This window comes from Hirundo rustica, chromosome 3 (assembly GCF_015227805.2).
Source record: "Hirundo rustica isolate bHirRus1 chromosome 3, bHirRus1.pri.v3, whole genome shotgun sequence".
In the NCBI taxonomy this organism is placed as follows: Eukaryota; Metazoa; Chordata; class Aves; order Passeriformes; family Hirundinidae; genus Hirundo; species Hirundo rustica.
Genome location: NC_053452.1, coordinates 30,757,888 through 30,773,947, shown reverse-complemented (window position 1 = coordinate 30,773,947; position 16,060 = coordinate 30,757,888). Strand labels below are relative to the sequence as shown.

The 16,060-nt window shown below is 38.3% G+C and overlaps 1 protein-coding gene across 5 annotated transcripts in view; it reads left to right on the top strand.

Annotated features, from left to right (window-relative positions):
• Positions 1 to 16,060, top strand: part of DAAM2 (dishevelled associated activator of morphogenesis 2) — a 197,814-nt gene that overhangs the window by 116,591 nt on the left and 65,163 nt on the right. For all 5 annotated transcript variants that reach the window (XM_040058620.2, XM_040058617.2, XM_058419770.1 and 2 more), the window contains 2 exons: positions 7,349 to 7,423; positions 13,661 to 13,755. In XM_040058620.2, coding sequence (XP_039914554.1) covers positions 7,349 to 7,423; positions 13,661 to 13,755 — 170 coding nt within the window. The remainder of the gene's footprint in view (positions 1 to 7,348; positions 7,424 to 13,660; positions 13,756 to 16,060) is intronic.

The window sequence follows — 16,060 nt, the reverse complement described above, 5'->3', positions numbered from 1 at the left end:
ATAAAAATCTGGCCTTCATCACCTTAGACTGATATCGGTAAGGAATAATTAATTTGAAGTGGCTTTGAGTTTTAGAGGCAATTGGAAACGGCACATCATGTGTATGAAAGGTACAGCTTTTGGAGATTCAGTATCTTTGAGTGCTCAGGAAGAAAAAAAACAAGTATATATACGTATATATATATATATATTTAACTTGACTGGAAAGTTTTCATCCCTGGTAGAGCCAACCATCTTTCAAAAATGACTGATAAGCCATTTTAATTTTTAAAGGCTGGTGAATTTCTGCAGTACTGAAGCTTCTCTCAATATTAGGAAATGCTTTTTAAGCAGGAATCCTCATTGTTTGTAGATTATCCCTTTTTCACTTTTATACTTAATTATATGTTTTGACAGTGAATTCCACAGTTTGACAGTATTAGGTATTTTGTAATATAAATAATAATCCAAAGCCTTTGATTCTTTCTTTGAAAAGATGGTTAGTAAGCAGCATCAGAAGTCAGGATTAGGTGTATCAAGTTACTGGCAACAGGACAGAGCTCAGGCTAAATGAAGCAAAAAGAAAAAAAAAAAAAAAAGAGAACACCCACCCTGTGATCCGTTAAGTAAAATACCCCTGTGTCATAATGCAGTGAACTGTAAATATGTGTGGATAAACCTGACCTTTGTGAGAGGCTATTAGAACTCCTCAGTTGCATGCTCCAACTGGTCATTAATGAATATTCTGTTTTAATAAGTTACACAGTAGACTGCTTTTGTGGCAGAAGGATTACTATCTGCACATCAATAGCTTAATTCCAGGGAGAGAAGTAATGTTTGTTTTTCTCAATCTGGGTAAATTGTGCTTAAAAGGCTTGGATATAGCTTCCTTCCCAAAACTCTGAGACTATTTGTGTAAGTGCTAGTCATGAAGTCTGAGAAATGGCGCGGTGACCACATCTGTCTAGTGAATGGCTCAGTCCTATGGTCTGTGCTGTTTCAAAATTAGAATCTCTTGGGACCTGGTTGGCTTTTTTGAGGCATAAACTGTCTGAAAAGCTTAGATGTATTTTAGCTCCACTTCTGAATTAGCATTTTGTCCCACAGCAGATCAAACACATTTTGTGTCTTTTAATGAAAGCACTTTTCATTTGTGAAACTTTGGCTGCTCTGAACTGAGACATAGCCAATAGAATGGACAGTGTGTTAATAAACAAGTAAATGTTTCTTTGAAAGCTGCACTTCTTAAAGTGAAGCAAAGTCAGTAGGTCAGACATGAAAAAAGGGAGAACGGTGATTTGAATGAGAGTGCAGTACAACTTATGTGGATTGATTCTTGGCTGTACTACAGATTTCCTGTGTAACTGGGTACTGTGTAATTGTCTGCATCCCATTTTTCCTGTTTCTGCTGATCTCACTGATAGAGACACTGAAAAACCCAATACGTTAATTTCTTGAAGGACATTTGTCAGTGCGCAGTGCCAGATTGATTCAGCAGTAATAGCAGCTGTTGTGATGGATAAGTGTTTACGTCTCTGCACTTTTGGTAAACGAAGGACCAGTAATAACTATCTTCCACCCTTAAAGAAAATAAATACCCCACCCTGTTTTCAGTGGCCAGAATATTCATGTGAAGAGCAAGGGTCATGCCATTCAGTTTGAAACAGAACATGGACATGAGTCTGAATCCTGTCCATCTCAGATGGACATTTTACCAGCTAAGCTGTTACTGTGAAGTGTGAGAGGGCTTCAACAAGAAACTGAAAATCTTTATCCAGGAAAGCTTTCATCTTAATTGCTGTAAATCGTGTTAAATTTTCAGTCAACTGTCATTAAAAAAAATCCAAACACCTCCTGAAAAATGCTCAGCTGTTTGTAATCAGGATTCCAATTCCCATTGCTTTTCAATAGGAAATTTGAAAAAAAAAAAAAAATCTATAGGAGCTATGATAAATTATATATTTCACTTTTTCTTAAATTGTGTAAGTGTCTTGTAATGACTTGAACTCCATTATTTGTATTTTATGAGCTGTATGTGATGATGCCGACCTTTCAGAGCAGGTAAAATAACCCATCTTTCAGCTCTGTGATGTACTCAAACGGTGTGTGAAGGCTGTTGGGAGGAGGAATCAAACTAACCTCAATGTGGCTGTTGCAAGGAAATGCACTTCCTTGTGACCCAGGTATTAACTTGAGCATGCAGTGCCTGGACATGATGCAGTGAACAAGCTTGGACAGGAATTTATATCACAGTAACCTCATGTTATATCCTTCATCTGTGTTTGCACATTGTTTTTATTGATAGAGAGAGGAGCTCAGTGAAGAATATCATGGCTTCCTGTCCAAGAAAGGTTTTAAACCCTCATTTTCTAGCATTAGGTGTGGCTTGTTCCCATCCTGTTCTAAACAATGCAGAACAGTAAGGTCAGCTGTCTGCCCTACAGAAGAGAGACAGGTTTGAGAAGGAAGTTGTGTTGCCAATGAATAGATGTCATCCCAAGAGTACCCACGCTTGTCCTGTGACATCTGTAACAGATGATGTGTTTCTTGATGCATCTGTTCAAGGAGTAAGTTTTATGTTACAGTTTGCCTGTTAGAAGGACTTCCTGAGTCATCAGTAATTTATCGCAGGGGTGTGTGTTTCTCTGTGTGTGTGTGCGTGCAGGTAGAGGCAAAGTCCATGTAATGGTTGGACACCTAGGGATGGCAAGCACCTGATGATCCCAAGGCGTTAATATTTGCTGACATTGCATAAAAATAATCTGGTATAAATGATGGTAGAAATAAAGGGATACTGGATTTAGTGTCAGAGTGTGTCAGCCTGTTCCTAGTTCTGACTATGAGTTTTAATTGTCATGTCAGAATATATACCTCTCCGTCTCCTTCTGTAGGAAAGAAGCTTTCTAAAACTGCTAATTTTGTGGGTGTATTTATTAATACTTTGATATGCTCAGAATTTCAAGGCCTACTCTGGAGAGCTGCTTAATATTTTTGGAGCTGGCCTGGTGCAGAGTAAAATAGCAATGTGCCATCACTGGAAACCGAAACCCAGTGCTTGCCCCAAAAGAGCTTCAATGCAGGCAGTAACTCCACAGGATTTCCCTGTGTTGTTTGAAATCATCTTGAAAAAACACCATATAAATAGTGTCATTCATTTTCATGATCCACTCAGTGATGCATATCTGGCATTTCTGTGTGATCTTTGTAACACTAGTGTTAGATACTTCTTTTTAGAAAGTTTTGCAACAAAGGCAGTGGTTTATAAGGCTTGCTTGAGTGTGTTGTGGCAGTTTTTGTGTTGCAAGTGCTTGTCCCACTAACATGGCATCTGTAAAAGTCTCTGGTCTCTAGAGGACAGCTTGCCCAATGGATCAGGTCTCCAAGGATTTGCAGAAAAGGCTTTAGGGATCAGCTGATCTGTGCACACGTTGCTTTATTTTCTTTCATTTTTGATTGGTTCAGATGGTCCAAATACTTGCAGAACTCCATTAATTCCTAGTTAGGATGAAGTCATAAGTTCCACTTTCCACCAAGTCATGGAGCCTGTCGAAATTAGTGTCAAAGCCTGTATAATACCTTGGCTATATTGCGGGCTTGTATAGTATCAAGATCCTGTTTCCACAGCAGTTACATAGTTGTTACCTCAGTGAAGAATGATATGGCCCCTTATAAAGTCCACAAGCTGACGCCTGTTTTTTAATGTAATATTTACACTATTCAAGGAGCTAAAAGAAGGCTTTGCTTTAATAGATTCCTTCAGCTAATGTTTTTCCTTATACAGATGGGTTATTGTTTCCAGCTTTTGATACCTATGCAGCTTTCTATATTAAAGCCTATTTTTTTTTTCTTTTTTTTTTTTTTTTTTCTGTTGGTTGGGGGTTTTGCCCTTCTCTGTGCTCCTGGAGCAAGGGAAAGGTTTTGACATTACCTTCAAGTTGCCTTGCAGTTTTCTCTGAATATAATAAAAACAAAACACAAAAAACCCCAGCACCTTGTTGTTGCACCCCACACCACAGACCTAATTGCTTTTTATTTTCAACTCATCTTCACCTTCTTGAGATAAAGCCTGGTACAACAATCTTTTAGCATGGACAGAACTCACATAATTTAGGCAGTTAAATGTTTGGGGTTTTTTCCCCAATTGCTCTGACGTTATGAGTATGAATGTGACTCTCTGCTAAAAATATCGCTCTGGAGATTGCTGTAATAAGTCTAATGACTTCATGAGGCTGGATAAAAATCTACATGCTCATCCTGAGTATAAATAGCTTTCTGGGACTTCATATTAAAACAAAATGCCAGGTTTTAACTACATTATCATTTATTCTAGCAAAGTAAAACACACATTGACAACCATAAAATTCTGGTGTGAGCAGGGAGCACTGAGACTGAATGGACTCTTTTGCTTCTAAACCAAAACAACTTCAGAAAGTGAGAATTGCTTAGTGGGGTGTCTGATAAAATCTTTTTTCAACCTCAGCAGTATACATCTTCTGTCTGGGCTTTAATTCAGGAAAAAAAATCTTTCACTTTGTGTTTCACTGAAACATTTTTTTTCCCAGTTTTAATTAAAAAAATAAGACTTAAGACTAGGAGTTCAGACTAATTTGTAATGAATGGAGAATGGTCAAAAGCAGGATATACCAAGGACCTTGCTTCATTGTCAAGCTAGTCATATATATGGATATACTTTAGGGTATCAGAATCTTCTTGTCATTGGTTCTGATTGTGAGATTTCCAGTGGTTTGGGTTCAGGTAGGAAATTGTTCAGAATTCTGATTTTTTTTTCTAGTGTATCTATCCTGATGGTTTTCAGTCTATGTGTTTAATAAAGACATCTAGAATTGTTAGTTGTAGCATTCAAGCATTGATACTTTTTTTCCCTAAAGAGTCTTAAGGACAAAAAGTATTGTAGCTTATTCTGGAATATAAAGGATGAGTTCAGGCATTCTTTAATTTCTGTGTCTTTCTTGATTTGGAATTCAGAATGGAGGTAAGAGAAATATAAAGAATACATGTATTGACTGTTCTGGCAGTGTTCTTGTCAGGTGTACTCTGCAAACAATTATAGTTGTCAATAGGGCTTTTATAATTTTCTGCAAAAAAATTTGGAAGGTCATATGAGCACTCATTGCACTTCAGATGGGTGGCTCAGATGGTTCTCTGCAGAATGACCTTACTTCATACTTCTAGATAAGCTCCCTATTTCTGTTGTTCTCTTTGAGGATGATAAGATTATCATATAAAAATAATGGTGTATTTATCTATTGTATGTTTTATTTTTCCATAGTCAAGGTCATATATTGATTTTTTGCAAGGAAGGTTAAGGTCTGCCAAGTGTGAAACTGCTGTCAGGGTTGTGGCTGCCACTAGGTATTATTCTGCAAAGAGAATGGCAGCAAAAGGCAGTCTACCAAAAACATGTGGTGTGGTTATTCTAAATGGCTGCTGGTAAGGAGTTGCATATTTCTGTAATGCACTATTTGACATAGATATGGGTCTGTCAGATTCCTGCTTATTGTGGCCAGGAAAGGGATGTAAGGAAAATCAGAAAAACTTCTCAAATAATTTGAGAAACATCACCTTGTTATTAATTGCACCATCTATTATCAAGAGGTGGTACATGGTATGTGCATAGCAATTGTCAATATAATTGGTGTCTCTTACTATTTTGCCAGCCTTTCCTACTTTTTGTACAGTGAAATGTATGATGCTTTGTTTAATTCTACTGCTCTTCTTAGTTGTACAGTTGTGTGCAAGGGATTAATAAAAACTTAGGACCTGTACTGTGTGACCACACTGACCATGTGTCTGCACTGCAGTCCTTCTCTAGATGAAAAAAAAAAGCTGTTTTGTCAGTGTCATGAATGGAGATGGTCTTTTAGTTTACATGTTGAAAATCCAGTGGAAGAAAGAGAGGGAAAGATCCAAACCTCGGTCATGACTTTGTTTTTAATTCAAAATACAAAGATTTGGAGTTGTGCAGAATTGTTTTCATGTCTTGGTATGTACCCTGGCAGGAAATTGTTGCGTAGCAAGGTTTTTCTGAATGTGGCTCAGCAGGAGGCACACAGAGATATTTCTCATCTCTAAACCAAATAATGGTGGAATAGATAGACCTCACTTTTAATTTTGTTATGTGTACCTTCCAGGCTAGCTTTTCTAGTGTAAGTTTTCATGCACAGACAGCACTGGCAAGATCCACACAGTCTTCATACACCTTTGGTCTTCCTTAGGATGAGTCAAGTGGTTCAATCTCTTACCATATGCTAGGAATATTAATATTAGTTATTCACAGTTTATAGTGGGAGATGAGGATCCTGGAAAGCAAACCTCATGTTACCATCTATCATGTTACTATCTAGAAATAAATATATTCATTAGGAGGAAATCTAATTTCCTTTGAGCAGTCAAGGAACAAAAAAGAATTGGTTCCTGAGTCAATGTAGGTCTTTTTTAGAAGGATTAGCCTACTGAAGATGATTTTAGGTGAATTACCTGGGCAGTAAGGAGATGAGGATTAATACTGCTCCTACTGTAACTGAGGGGATGCTTTGGTGGTCCTTTGGATGTTTTGAGATTTTGCCTGACTTTACAAGATATGATAGAGTTAGGACAAGATAGAACAGAATATTTCAGTTGGAGGAACCGACAACATTCACCTAGTACAACTGACTGACCAGTTCAGGACTGATCAAATAAAAGCAGGTTGTTAAGGACAATATCCAATTGCTTCTTAAATAATCAACAGTCACGGGGCATCAGCCACCTCTCTAGGGTGCCTTTTCCAGGCTCTGATCAACCTTTTGGTAAAGCAATGCTCCCTAATGTCCAGGCTGAACCTGTTTCGGTTTATCACATCAAAATGATGCAGTGTTTATCTTCTTTTCAGGTTCCTTTTTTGTTTTCTCCATAGCAGATGTTAAACTCCTTTGCTGGTGAATTCCACCATTACCGTAACAGTAGAGAGACCAAATAATTTATAAGATCTGTCAGTGTAAAGATACAAAATGTAAACCTGGTGTCAGTAAATGGTCTGTCTTTCTACTTGGAAACACAATACGTTTAAGGGACTGAGGTTTGCTCCTTAGATGCCGAAGATAACTGTATCTCCATCAAACTCTATTATTCTGTGTTCAGTAATCTGAGCTGAAAGGGATTCTTTTTATCTGACATACCATGGTGACAGTGCTAAATTTACGCTTTCAGAAATGTTTGTAATAAATGCCACACATCCATGTGCATTGTACAAGAATATGGGGGAGATAAAACAATAAAGAGCGGGGCAGTGAAGAATCCCAGATGGTTCTTGAGTGGCTTTCATCCCGTAAAGTTATCTTGTGTAACCTTGCCTAACTTTCTGTTTCAGGAACAAGAAGATCCTAATAAGCTTGCTACCAGCTGGCCAGACTACTACATCGACCGCATCAATTCCATGGCAGCAGTAAGTTACCTCTCCTGCTAAACAGGGATGATTTCCTGCCATAGGGATGTGTTTCTTTAGGAAGAAGTCCTCAAAGGAGAAGAATTTTAGCCCAGAGGCATAACTGATTTAAAATAGGACTTAGAAAACAAGAGTATGGGGATTAAGAAATAGCCCTGCTCTAGCAGAACAGTAGATTAGAAAGCACTAGAAGAAATTCAGCTTTTTATTTCTACAATATGGAGTACTGAAGGCAACCAAATTGGAATCTGAAATGAAAATTGAAGAGAATATTTGACGAATCAGAAAAGCAACCATTTAAAAACTACGTGAAGTTTTATTTTGTTGTATGGTTTCAAGTTAATTTGCTGCCAGACTACGAAATAACACTTGGGTTCTTCGTTTAGTAGAAGAACTAAAGAAAATATAGTTATTTAAATAAGACAATATCCAGTAATATAAGAGCACATAAATAGAAGAGCATAAGGCTGTAACATCTTAGACATAAGATACAAGCCAAGAAGGTATTTGAGGAAAACCTTTTTTAATTGTCCCTGCTCAATAGCTGCATAGTGTGTCTCTTCCTCTGAAACATCCAGTAGAGCTGGTCACCAGCAGAATCAGAACATCTGTATAGAGTGTTCACTGACCTCCTTTGATATGGTAGATTTAACATTTTGAAATTTGATTCTTTTACTGAATTTATAGTCAGTTTTTTCCTCCAATTACTCATGTGCAGTGTCTACTCAGCTTTAGATGATGGTTGGGCAAAAGTGATGATAGAGCTCTGTTCCTAGCATCTTAGGTAGTACACCTTGCTTGTTTACTTATGCTTTTATTTTAGATTCCTGAAGGCTTTTCTGCACCTTTTGTATTGTGGTTATGAGCTATAAAATAATTTCATAAAACCAGTGTCTTAATGGATGCTAAATGTAGCAGTGATGATGTATTTCTCATGGTGAAATGTCTTGATGAGCAAAACAACCTAAGATTCACAAGCTATAATAACCCACTTAAGAGAATAAAAGAAAAGCTGCTTTCTACTGAGAGTCATCAATAAACAAAAATATCACCTTCCTTCATGCCATATTTTCATGGGGCAGAGTGAAGGAATAGAAAGAATATGGACTTATTTTTAGAGAAGACATTAAGCTTTAGTGACTGGCATGACACTCTGCTTTGATTTCCTGACTGAACAAATTTACTCTACAAGGGCCATTAAGGAAAAAAAAATAGTATGAAACCTTGCAGTGTTACTGAGCCAAATACTTCTGGTAGGATTTGATCCAAGGCCTCTTGAATCTACTGAAGTTTTTCCATTGATTTCAGTGACTTTTGGGTTAGTCTCTAAATGGTCTTGATGTAAACTTGGAGTGAATATGTATACACCACTGTTGTAAATCTGGAACAGCTCCATGGAATGAGACTATATTTTGGCCTATGTTTCTAATTTTAAACTTGTTTTAAGAGCACCAATAAACACCAGCCCTGGTAATGTTGTTTGCATGCCTGAATGCCAATGCTTGAAAGATTGATAACATTTTATTTGGCTTCAGGACTCATGATTCACTCTTATGCTTGAGGTGTTGAGAAGACACACTGGGGTTAAAACCCCTGCTTCTGATTTACCATTTGGTTGCTTCATTTTTCAGCAGGTAAAACTGAGTTGACTCGATTTTGCAGAAATTGTATCAGCGGAAAACTGGAGTAATCCAGCTAAAAACCAGCTCCAACACACTTTAAAAGACGTGTTCTGTTCATTATTATTCAGACCTCTGAGATTTCTAACTTTCAAACAGTTATTTTTGGGTCCCCTATAATTTCAGTTCTAAATTTGGTGGTGGTTTTTTGAATTTTTTTTGTTTTTAAACTGCATCCAAGTGGAGTTGACTTTGAAGCTGTGAAAGAAAAACGCGTTTCATGTTGCTTCCTGACAATATCTAGTGTATTTCAGTTTGTGTCTCTTGGGCACTATCAGATATTGCAATATTTTAATTAGAAATATTGCAAGAAGGATTGGAGGTGAAGTGGTAGTAATAATCACAGAAGTGTTAGTTTAAAATGCCTTAAATCCTGATTTAATGAAATTTTATCTTTTAATCTCCTGTGAATTCATCGCATAACAATCTTTTTTATATTTGTCTTTCACATCCTTTTTTATGTCCTTTTGTTTAATTATGAAGTTCTTTTTTCTTATATGTGAGCTTGACAAATATGTTCCTCCTACTCACTGACTGGGTGGGAATGGCGCCTTTTTCGTACTGATATCATTAGGTATCTTTCTGTGGATTTCAGTGAGCCAGGGCTCCTGTGCTCAAGGATCACTTTCTCAGAAGCTCTGCTGCAGTGTTACCCACTGTGTCTGCCCTTCACAGATTATGTTTGAGAGCAGTGTGGTGATTCCTGACATGTTTGACGTTCCCTGCTTGTAACCTTAGACCACTACGTTAGGAAGCACTTTAGGTCGCAGATTCCTGATCCAGTTCAAAAAGCCATGCATTTTATGCATGGTTCCCTTCCCACAATTGTTTCTGTTCTAGGACTTCTCAGATTTTTACATATTTTAAACCAAATTCTCGCAAGAGCAAATGTCTAAAACTGTATCTCTTTACTGGTGTGCAATTCACCCAGCATGTGGAGGCACGGTCCAAGACTCCAGGTAGCCTGACTGGAAGGAAGTGGAACATTGGTACACTGTCTTCTGGACCAGTCATTAAGACAAAGGGACAGCTGCTAATCATGTTTAATTTAGAAAGCAAAGCCTCCAAATTTGTCTAGTCCCCTGATCTCTACATGCTATAAATGATACTGGGGAAGGGGACATGGTGCATGCCAACAATAGAACACTCGTTCCATTATCAATGTCGTTGTCATCTGCTGATTCATCAAAATGCAGAAGTTTCTTTTCTTAAAAATAAGGCAGCTTCCCAGTTAAAATTACACATAAAGAAATGCCCCTGTGCTCCCCCGCCCTTCTTGCCCCATGACACTGCTTGACAGCACAAATAAACACAGCTCAAACTTCCCTGGGGAGGAAAAGTTCTGACAGCATTGTGTTGCTTTTATGATCTTGGCTGTGGACGCATTTTCACAGAGAGCAGTTTCAGGTGAGCAGTATTTGAAAATCCAGCTTTTCTGGAGAGGTGGCTCAGTCGTGAGTGTGAGATGGGTCAAGATTAATAAATACAGCTGTAACCAGGACCTTTTTCTTGACTCAGAAAACATTTGTTTAAGGCAGAGCAGATTCACAGGAGGTTATAATATCTTTCGGCAGAATTTAGCAGGTAGATGATAACTCTCTCCTCCAAGTTAGATGACATCTATGTTACTTTGAACTTACTTGTATAAAAGTTCAGTGGTTTTTTTTAATTACATCTGTTCATAGTTTATGATTTATCATTTCTTCAAATAAATTTGTTCTAATAATAATTTATTCTAATAGTTCAGCCTTAATGTAGTTAGAGATGTGGTGCACCTTGAATTTCAACTGACTATAATGAGAAATCAGAACATCCAGGTTGCTTTTTCGCTCTTCATTCCTTCTGTTTCTTACCTTTTTCATTTCACACATGTGAGGCTATTAAGTAAAATTAGGTCTGTTATACAGTGCATTGTTTTTGCTGGTTTATACCCTTTCTTTCTTTTTCTCTCTCTCTCTTTTCCCCACATGCTATCATCATGGTCTTTGTATTTTCCTTCCCAGAAGTTTTGGAGAATGATCAGCCATTAGGATAAGGTGTTGGAATAAATCTATGCTTTTAAAAAAAAACTAAAATATTTCATTTTAAGTGGAGCCAAGATTTGAAAATAATTTCTTATACTACCTGAAGGTTTGCACATAAAATTCCACATGAATGATTGCTTTCAAAAATTCTTGAATTTTTTTTTTTAACTGGCAAGTCAAGTAAATAGGTGCTTTACTCTTCCAGGTAATACAGTTGATCTGGAAAACTCCAAATATACAAAATGTGCTTATATATACACTACCTTTTAGGCACCAGAAAAGGACCTGGCACTACTTTGCTTCCCCTTCCTAGCAGTTTGGTTAACTGATGGTAACTATCTACCTCCTGAGCCCAGCAGACATTAGTCCTCGAGTGCAGTTTGTACTTCAGGAAAGCAATTCATCAGTCAGCCACGTGAATGAAATCCAACCTCAGATAATGACAGTTCCCTCCCCTCTGTCTCCCAGGGACAGTTATGTTTTTTATAACTCTTGCCGAGAAAGCCATTTCACATTGCAAACCCAGTCTGTCTTTAGCGAGGGTATGAGGATTTGAATTCCTGGCCATTGACAAGAGTGAGAAATGAAGGGCTCTTGGCTGCCTGTGGCTTTAGAAAAGGGGTTTTCCATAATCACCCTCTGTTGTAAAGGCAGGATTATTTGTATTTGTTTCATTTGGAAATGGGCCTTTTTCACTCTGAAGAAGTACTGTTGAGCACCTTCCTACCATCCATTTGCTTTCCCCCCACAAATACTCAGAGGAGAAATTAAGCCATTGGAGGAACGGGAACTTTTCAAAGGAGCATTTACAGGCCAAAGGAAAGATGACCAGGTGGGCTGTCACCCAAGAAAATACAAATCAAGACCCAAATCACACCCGAAGACTTTGCCATCCATAATCCCTGTTCAGGATTTCTGTTTATTTTTCGAAGAGGGAGAATCATATATAGCTTGGCTTAAGAATTTCAATTTATGTTTCTGGCTGTCGGGGGATGCTGGCAAAAGATAAAACATCATCAGCTCATTTTCCATCAGTAGCGCTCTGTCATTCCATTAGGGCAGGAAATAGCTTGCTCTGTTACCGAATGAATTTGACTTTAGCGTGGATCAGAGAGAGGACCCCTAGAGTTAAACACATCTCCCCGTGCCAGCTGCTCAGCCTAAGACACCAGCGGCGTGCAGCCAAATGACCACCCTCAGGATCTGACATGTGTTGGCATCACATGACTTGCAAAGGCAGGGAAGTGAGATGTTGGGCTGGTGGCGAGGATGGAGAAGATTAAAGGAGGTTCCGGTGAGAGGAAGGTTTTCTTCGGTGCTTGTTAAACAGTAAAATAAAGACCGAAGTATTTTGCTGTAATGAGCCATAATTGTAGCTGCTCAGATTCCACCACAGAGAGGTACAATATCAGCTCTCTGACAGATGATACTAGTTTAATTGGGTTATTCATTTGAGAAGGGGTTCAGAGCTGCTTTCCAGATACCACTGAGTGATATCCACAAGAAGTCCTGCCAAAAAGACAGTCATTTATCCTCTCATTTTACAGTTTAAGTGACTAAGAAGACATTGCTATAGGCTAAGAATTTCCAACATTAAGTCTTGACTTTTTCAAAAGATACACAGGGGGCTTGCAAGCCTGAATGATATATGCAAAGGGCAGTGAAGAGTCTTGCTTCACATGACAAGGTTGCAGTGGTGCTGAGTGTAGATCTGGAACCCAAATTTTCTGATATACCACTTTTATAAGAGCTTTGTCTGATTTTGAGAACCATAATTTTTTGTGTGTATTCTACTTGTTGTCTCTCACCTTAATTTACAGTCTCCCACAGCAACTTCAGTTCCAGTTGACTGCAAGCTCTAGTAATTGCAAGCTGCACATGGTGGGGCTTCATGTGTTTTAATTTACTTGTTAAATAAAGGGACAGGGATTTTTATGATGCTCCAGCTTTTTGCAGTAAATGTTCCTAATTAGCAAGAGCAAAGTATATAGGGAACTTTAAAGCAGGTGATATAATTTGAAAAGGCAAACTTGTATATACAGAAAATGTAATTCAGGGTACTTGCAGGCTTTCTATCCACTTGAAGAAGATTATATGCTTCGAAACCTGACACATAAGTCTGGTGTTTTCTTGGGGTTTTTTTGCCTCCACCCCAAATCCCTCCAGTCATGTCACTCTAATAAAAGATATTGCCTCTCCCTACAAACATAGCCTCACACGTCCATAGATCACCACAACAGATTGCTGTTCCAAATTAGGTACAGTTTTCTGCGGGCATGCTGGCAACTGATTTTGGGGGGGGTAATCTGAGAACCCTGGTTTAGCCAGTGTGGCAAAGTGATACACTGCTGCCAGTCCACATGAGCAGCCTCATCTGGATTCAGTTTTATAGCTGAGGCGCTGCTTTCCTAGTGAGAGGTCAGCAGGCACCTCTGCATGTGTTGATGGGATAGTTGTTTTTCATAACTCCTGGCCTGTCTCTTAGCTTCCACGCAGCTCAGGCTTTCCTAATTGTCACCTTCTTTTGTGAACAGATGCAGACTCTGTATGCTTTCGATGAAGAAGAAACAGAAATGAAAAATAAAATAGTTGAAGACTTGAAGACAGCTCTGCGGACTCAGCCCATGAGGTAATGTTGCTCGCCTTTCGTCGCAATTCACTGCCTCCCAATGGTCAGATGTGACGCCACTAAGAGTGGCAAGGACAGAAGCCTCATTGTCTCAAGTCACACAAGCCTCCCTGAGATTCCAGACAATCCTCAGAGAGACCTACAGTCCCTGGTCTGAGCCTGCCTTGTTGGGAAGCTAACTAATTTCACACAAATGCTGAAACATGTAGTTTCAGGAAAATAAAAGACAAAGTCTACTGTGAAAAATCTGTGGCAGAAATTTGCAAACACAGGTAATGACTATGAAGATCAATTTTTAGTCTTCACAGTCCCCTGCACATCCCATGTAATTTGATTCACTTTGAGCAGTCTCAGCCTCTACTCTGAACTTTGAATTTAATCTTCCCCTTATCTTTAGTAATGTGAACTGTTTAGTACAAAGCAGCTAATCCATCTGACATCACCTGGTTTGGCATTCTTCCCATTCTATGTTGTAACTGTGGCACAGAAAAATGTAAAGAGACTATTGTGTACTGTTTTTGAAGGTAAGGTCATCTTTCTTTTTCTGGTAAGAAAACTCTGAACAATAGCAAGCTAACTAGTACAGAAATCTTTTCAATTTAACACTTAGGAGAGTAGTGTGGAAAAACAATAACTATAGTTGATATGATTTCAGGAAACAATCAAAAAATTCTGATTGGTTTTTATATTGGTCAAATACTTTTACTCCCACACCATACTGGTCATAGTTTCAGAGAGCTTCAGTGATGCCTAAACCAAACGCAGTTATACTTTGGGGAGGAGATCCTAACCAAACCAACCAAAATAAATAAATAAATAAATAAATAAAATCCAGAAAATCATGGCAAAGAATTTTCATTGCAGTTACTTTGACTTGAATAGAAGATATTTTGAGGACTTCTTGCAGATCTAAGTGCTGATTTTGCTTCTCCCTTTCATAATCTTAAAAAAAATTGACTGCATGCAGTTTTCTCTGGTTTTTACCTCCTGTTTATTTCCTGTTGTGATGGGCTTTAAGAGAGCACAAAAACATGTTCTGGTGCTTCTCAGGCTCTGATAATTCTACATGTAGGTAGAGTGAGTTCTTTTAATGTGGAAACAGAAGTTGTATCCTATACTGAGACCCAAGTCAAGAGTGACTGTTTGATGCTGTCTATCAGTGTCCTATAGCACTGAACACAGTAAAATGCAGCTGGACTCTACGTTAAAATGGAAGCTAAGGCAACTGTCAAGCTTACAACACTCACCAGGCTTTTAAACCAAAGTCCTGTGCTGTTGAGACTTGATATAGCAAAACTACTAAATTAATGCAGAGCTGGTTTGATGCTTACTCTGTGAAGGTGTCAGCTTTCATTGAATGTAGCCACAGCAGCAAGGCCTCTTTGCTTTGTCCAGATGAAACACTTTGGTGGCCGCTATTGGTTCTTCTGTTCCTTCATTTGGAATAGACAGGCCAAAATCCTTGTTGAGGATAAGGCAATAGAGAAGAAGAAATAGCAGTGAGCATTTGAGCAAATTCTTTTGCTCAAAGCCTTTCAAGATTTTTCTTCTCCAACCTGTATTGCATCTGCTGGATCCCCTTGACAACAGCCTGTTGCTTCATCTGTTTGTAATAACCCTGACAAGCACAAGCATCTGTACAAGCATCTATGGGCTGCCCTATAAAGTCTTCTTAATCACTGGTGATGGTTGTGGGGCTTTTTTTTTTTTTTTTTTTTTTTTTAAAAAAAAAAGTTAAGCCAAGCCAAATTTTGAGTTAAGTCCTGTGTCTCAACTAATTTCCAGCGACTCAATTCGTTAGCTGCCAAATGGGCTGCATGCCAGTGCCTGATCAACAAGCCAATTTCTCCTTGATGGAAAGGTTGCAGTAGAGAGGCCCTCTGCTCCATCAAGTCCCTCTCATAAGCAGTATGATACCTAAGCCTTCAAAATACTAGTCTTTCTAGTTTAATTTGGATATCAAATCCTATTTTCTTTGCCACTTCTGTTCATCAGGCCTCTGAAGAAAATAGAAACCTAAATTCACTGAGGATGAACTGTCTGGAATCCCTGTGTGATAGCGGGGTACACAGGGGCTCTGACAGCTTCACAATTGGCTCTTCTGCTTGAATTCTCTGATCCAGATGAATCAAAAGAAGAAAAATAAATTTGTCTCTCTGTTTTATTTTACTGTAAACTGTGTCTCTTCTAGTAAATAATGCAGAGTAATTATTAATCTCTGTCTCTATTCCAACCCACAAGTTCTAACAGTAAAAAGTAAAGCAGACCAATCCAAACTCAAGTTCACTCCCCTTTGTAGAAAATA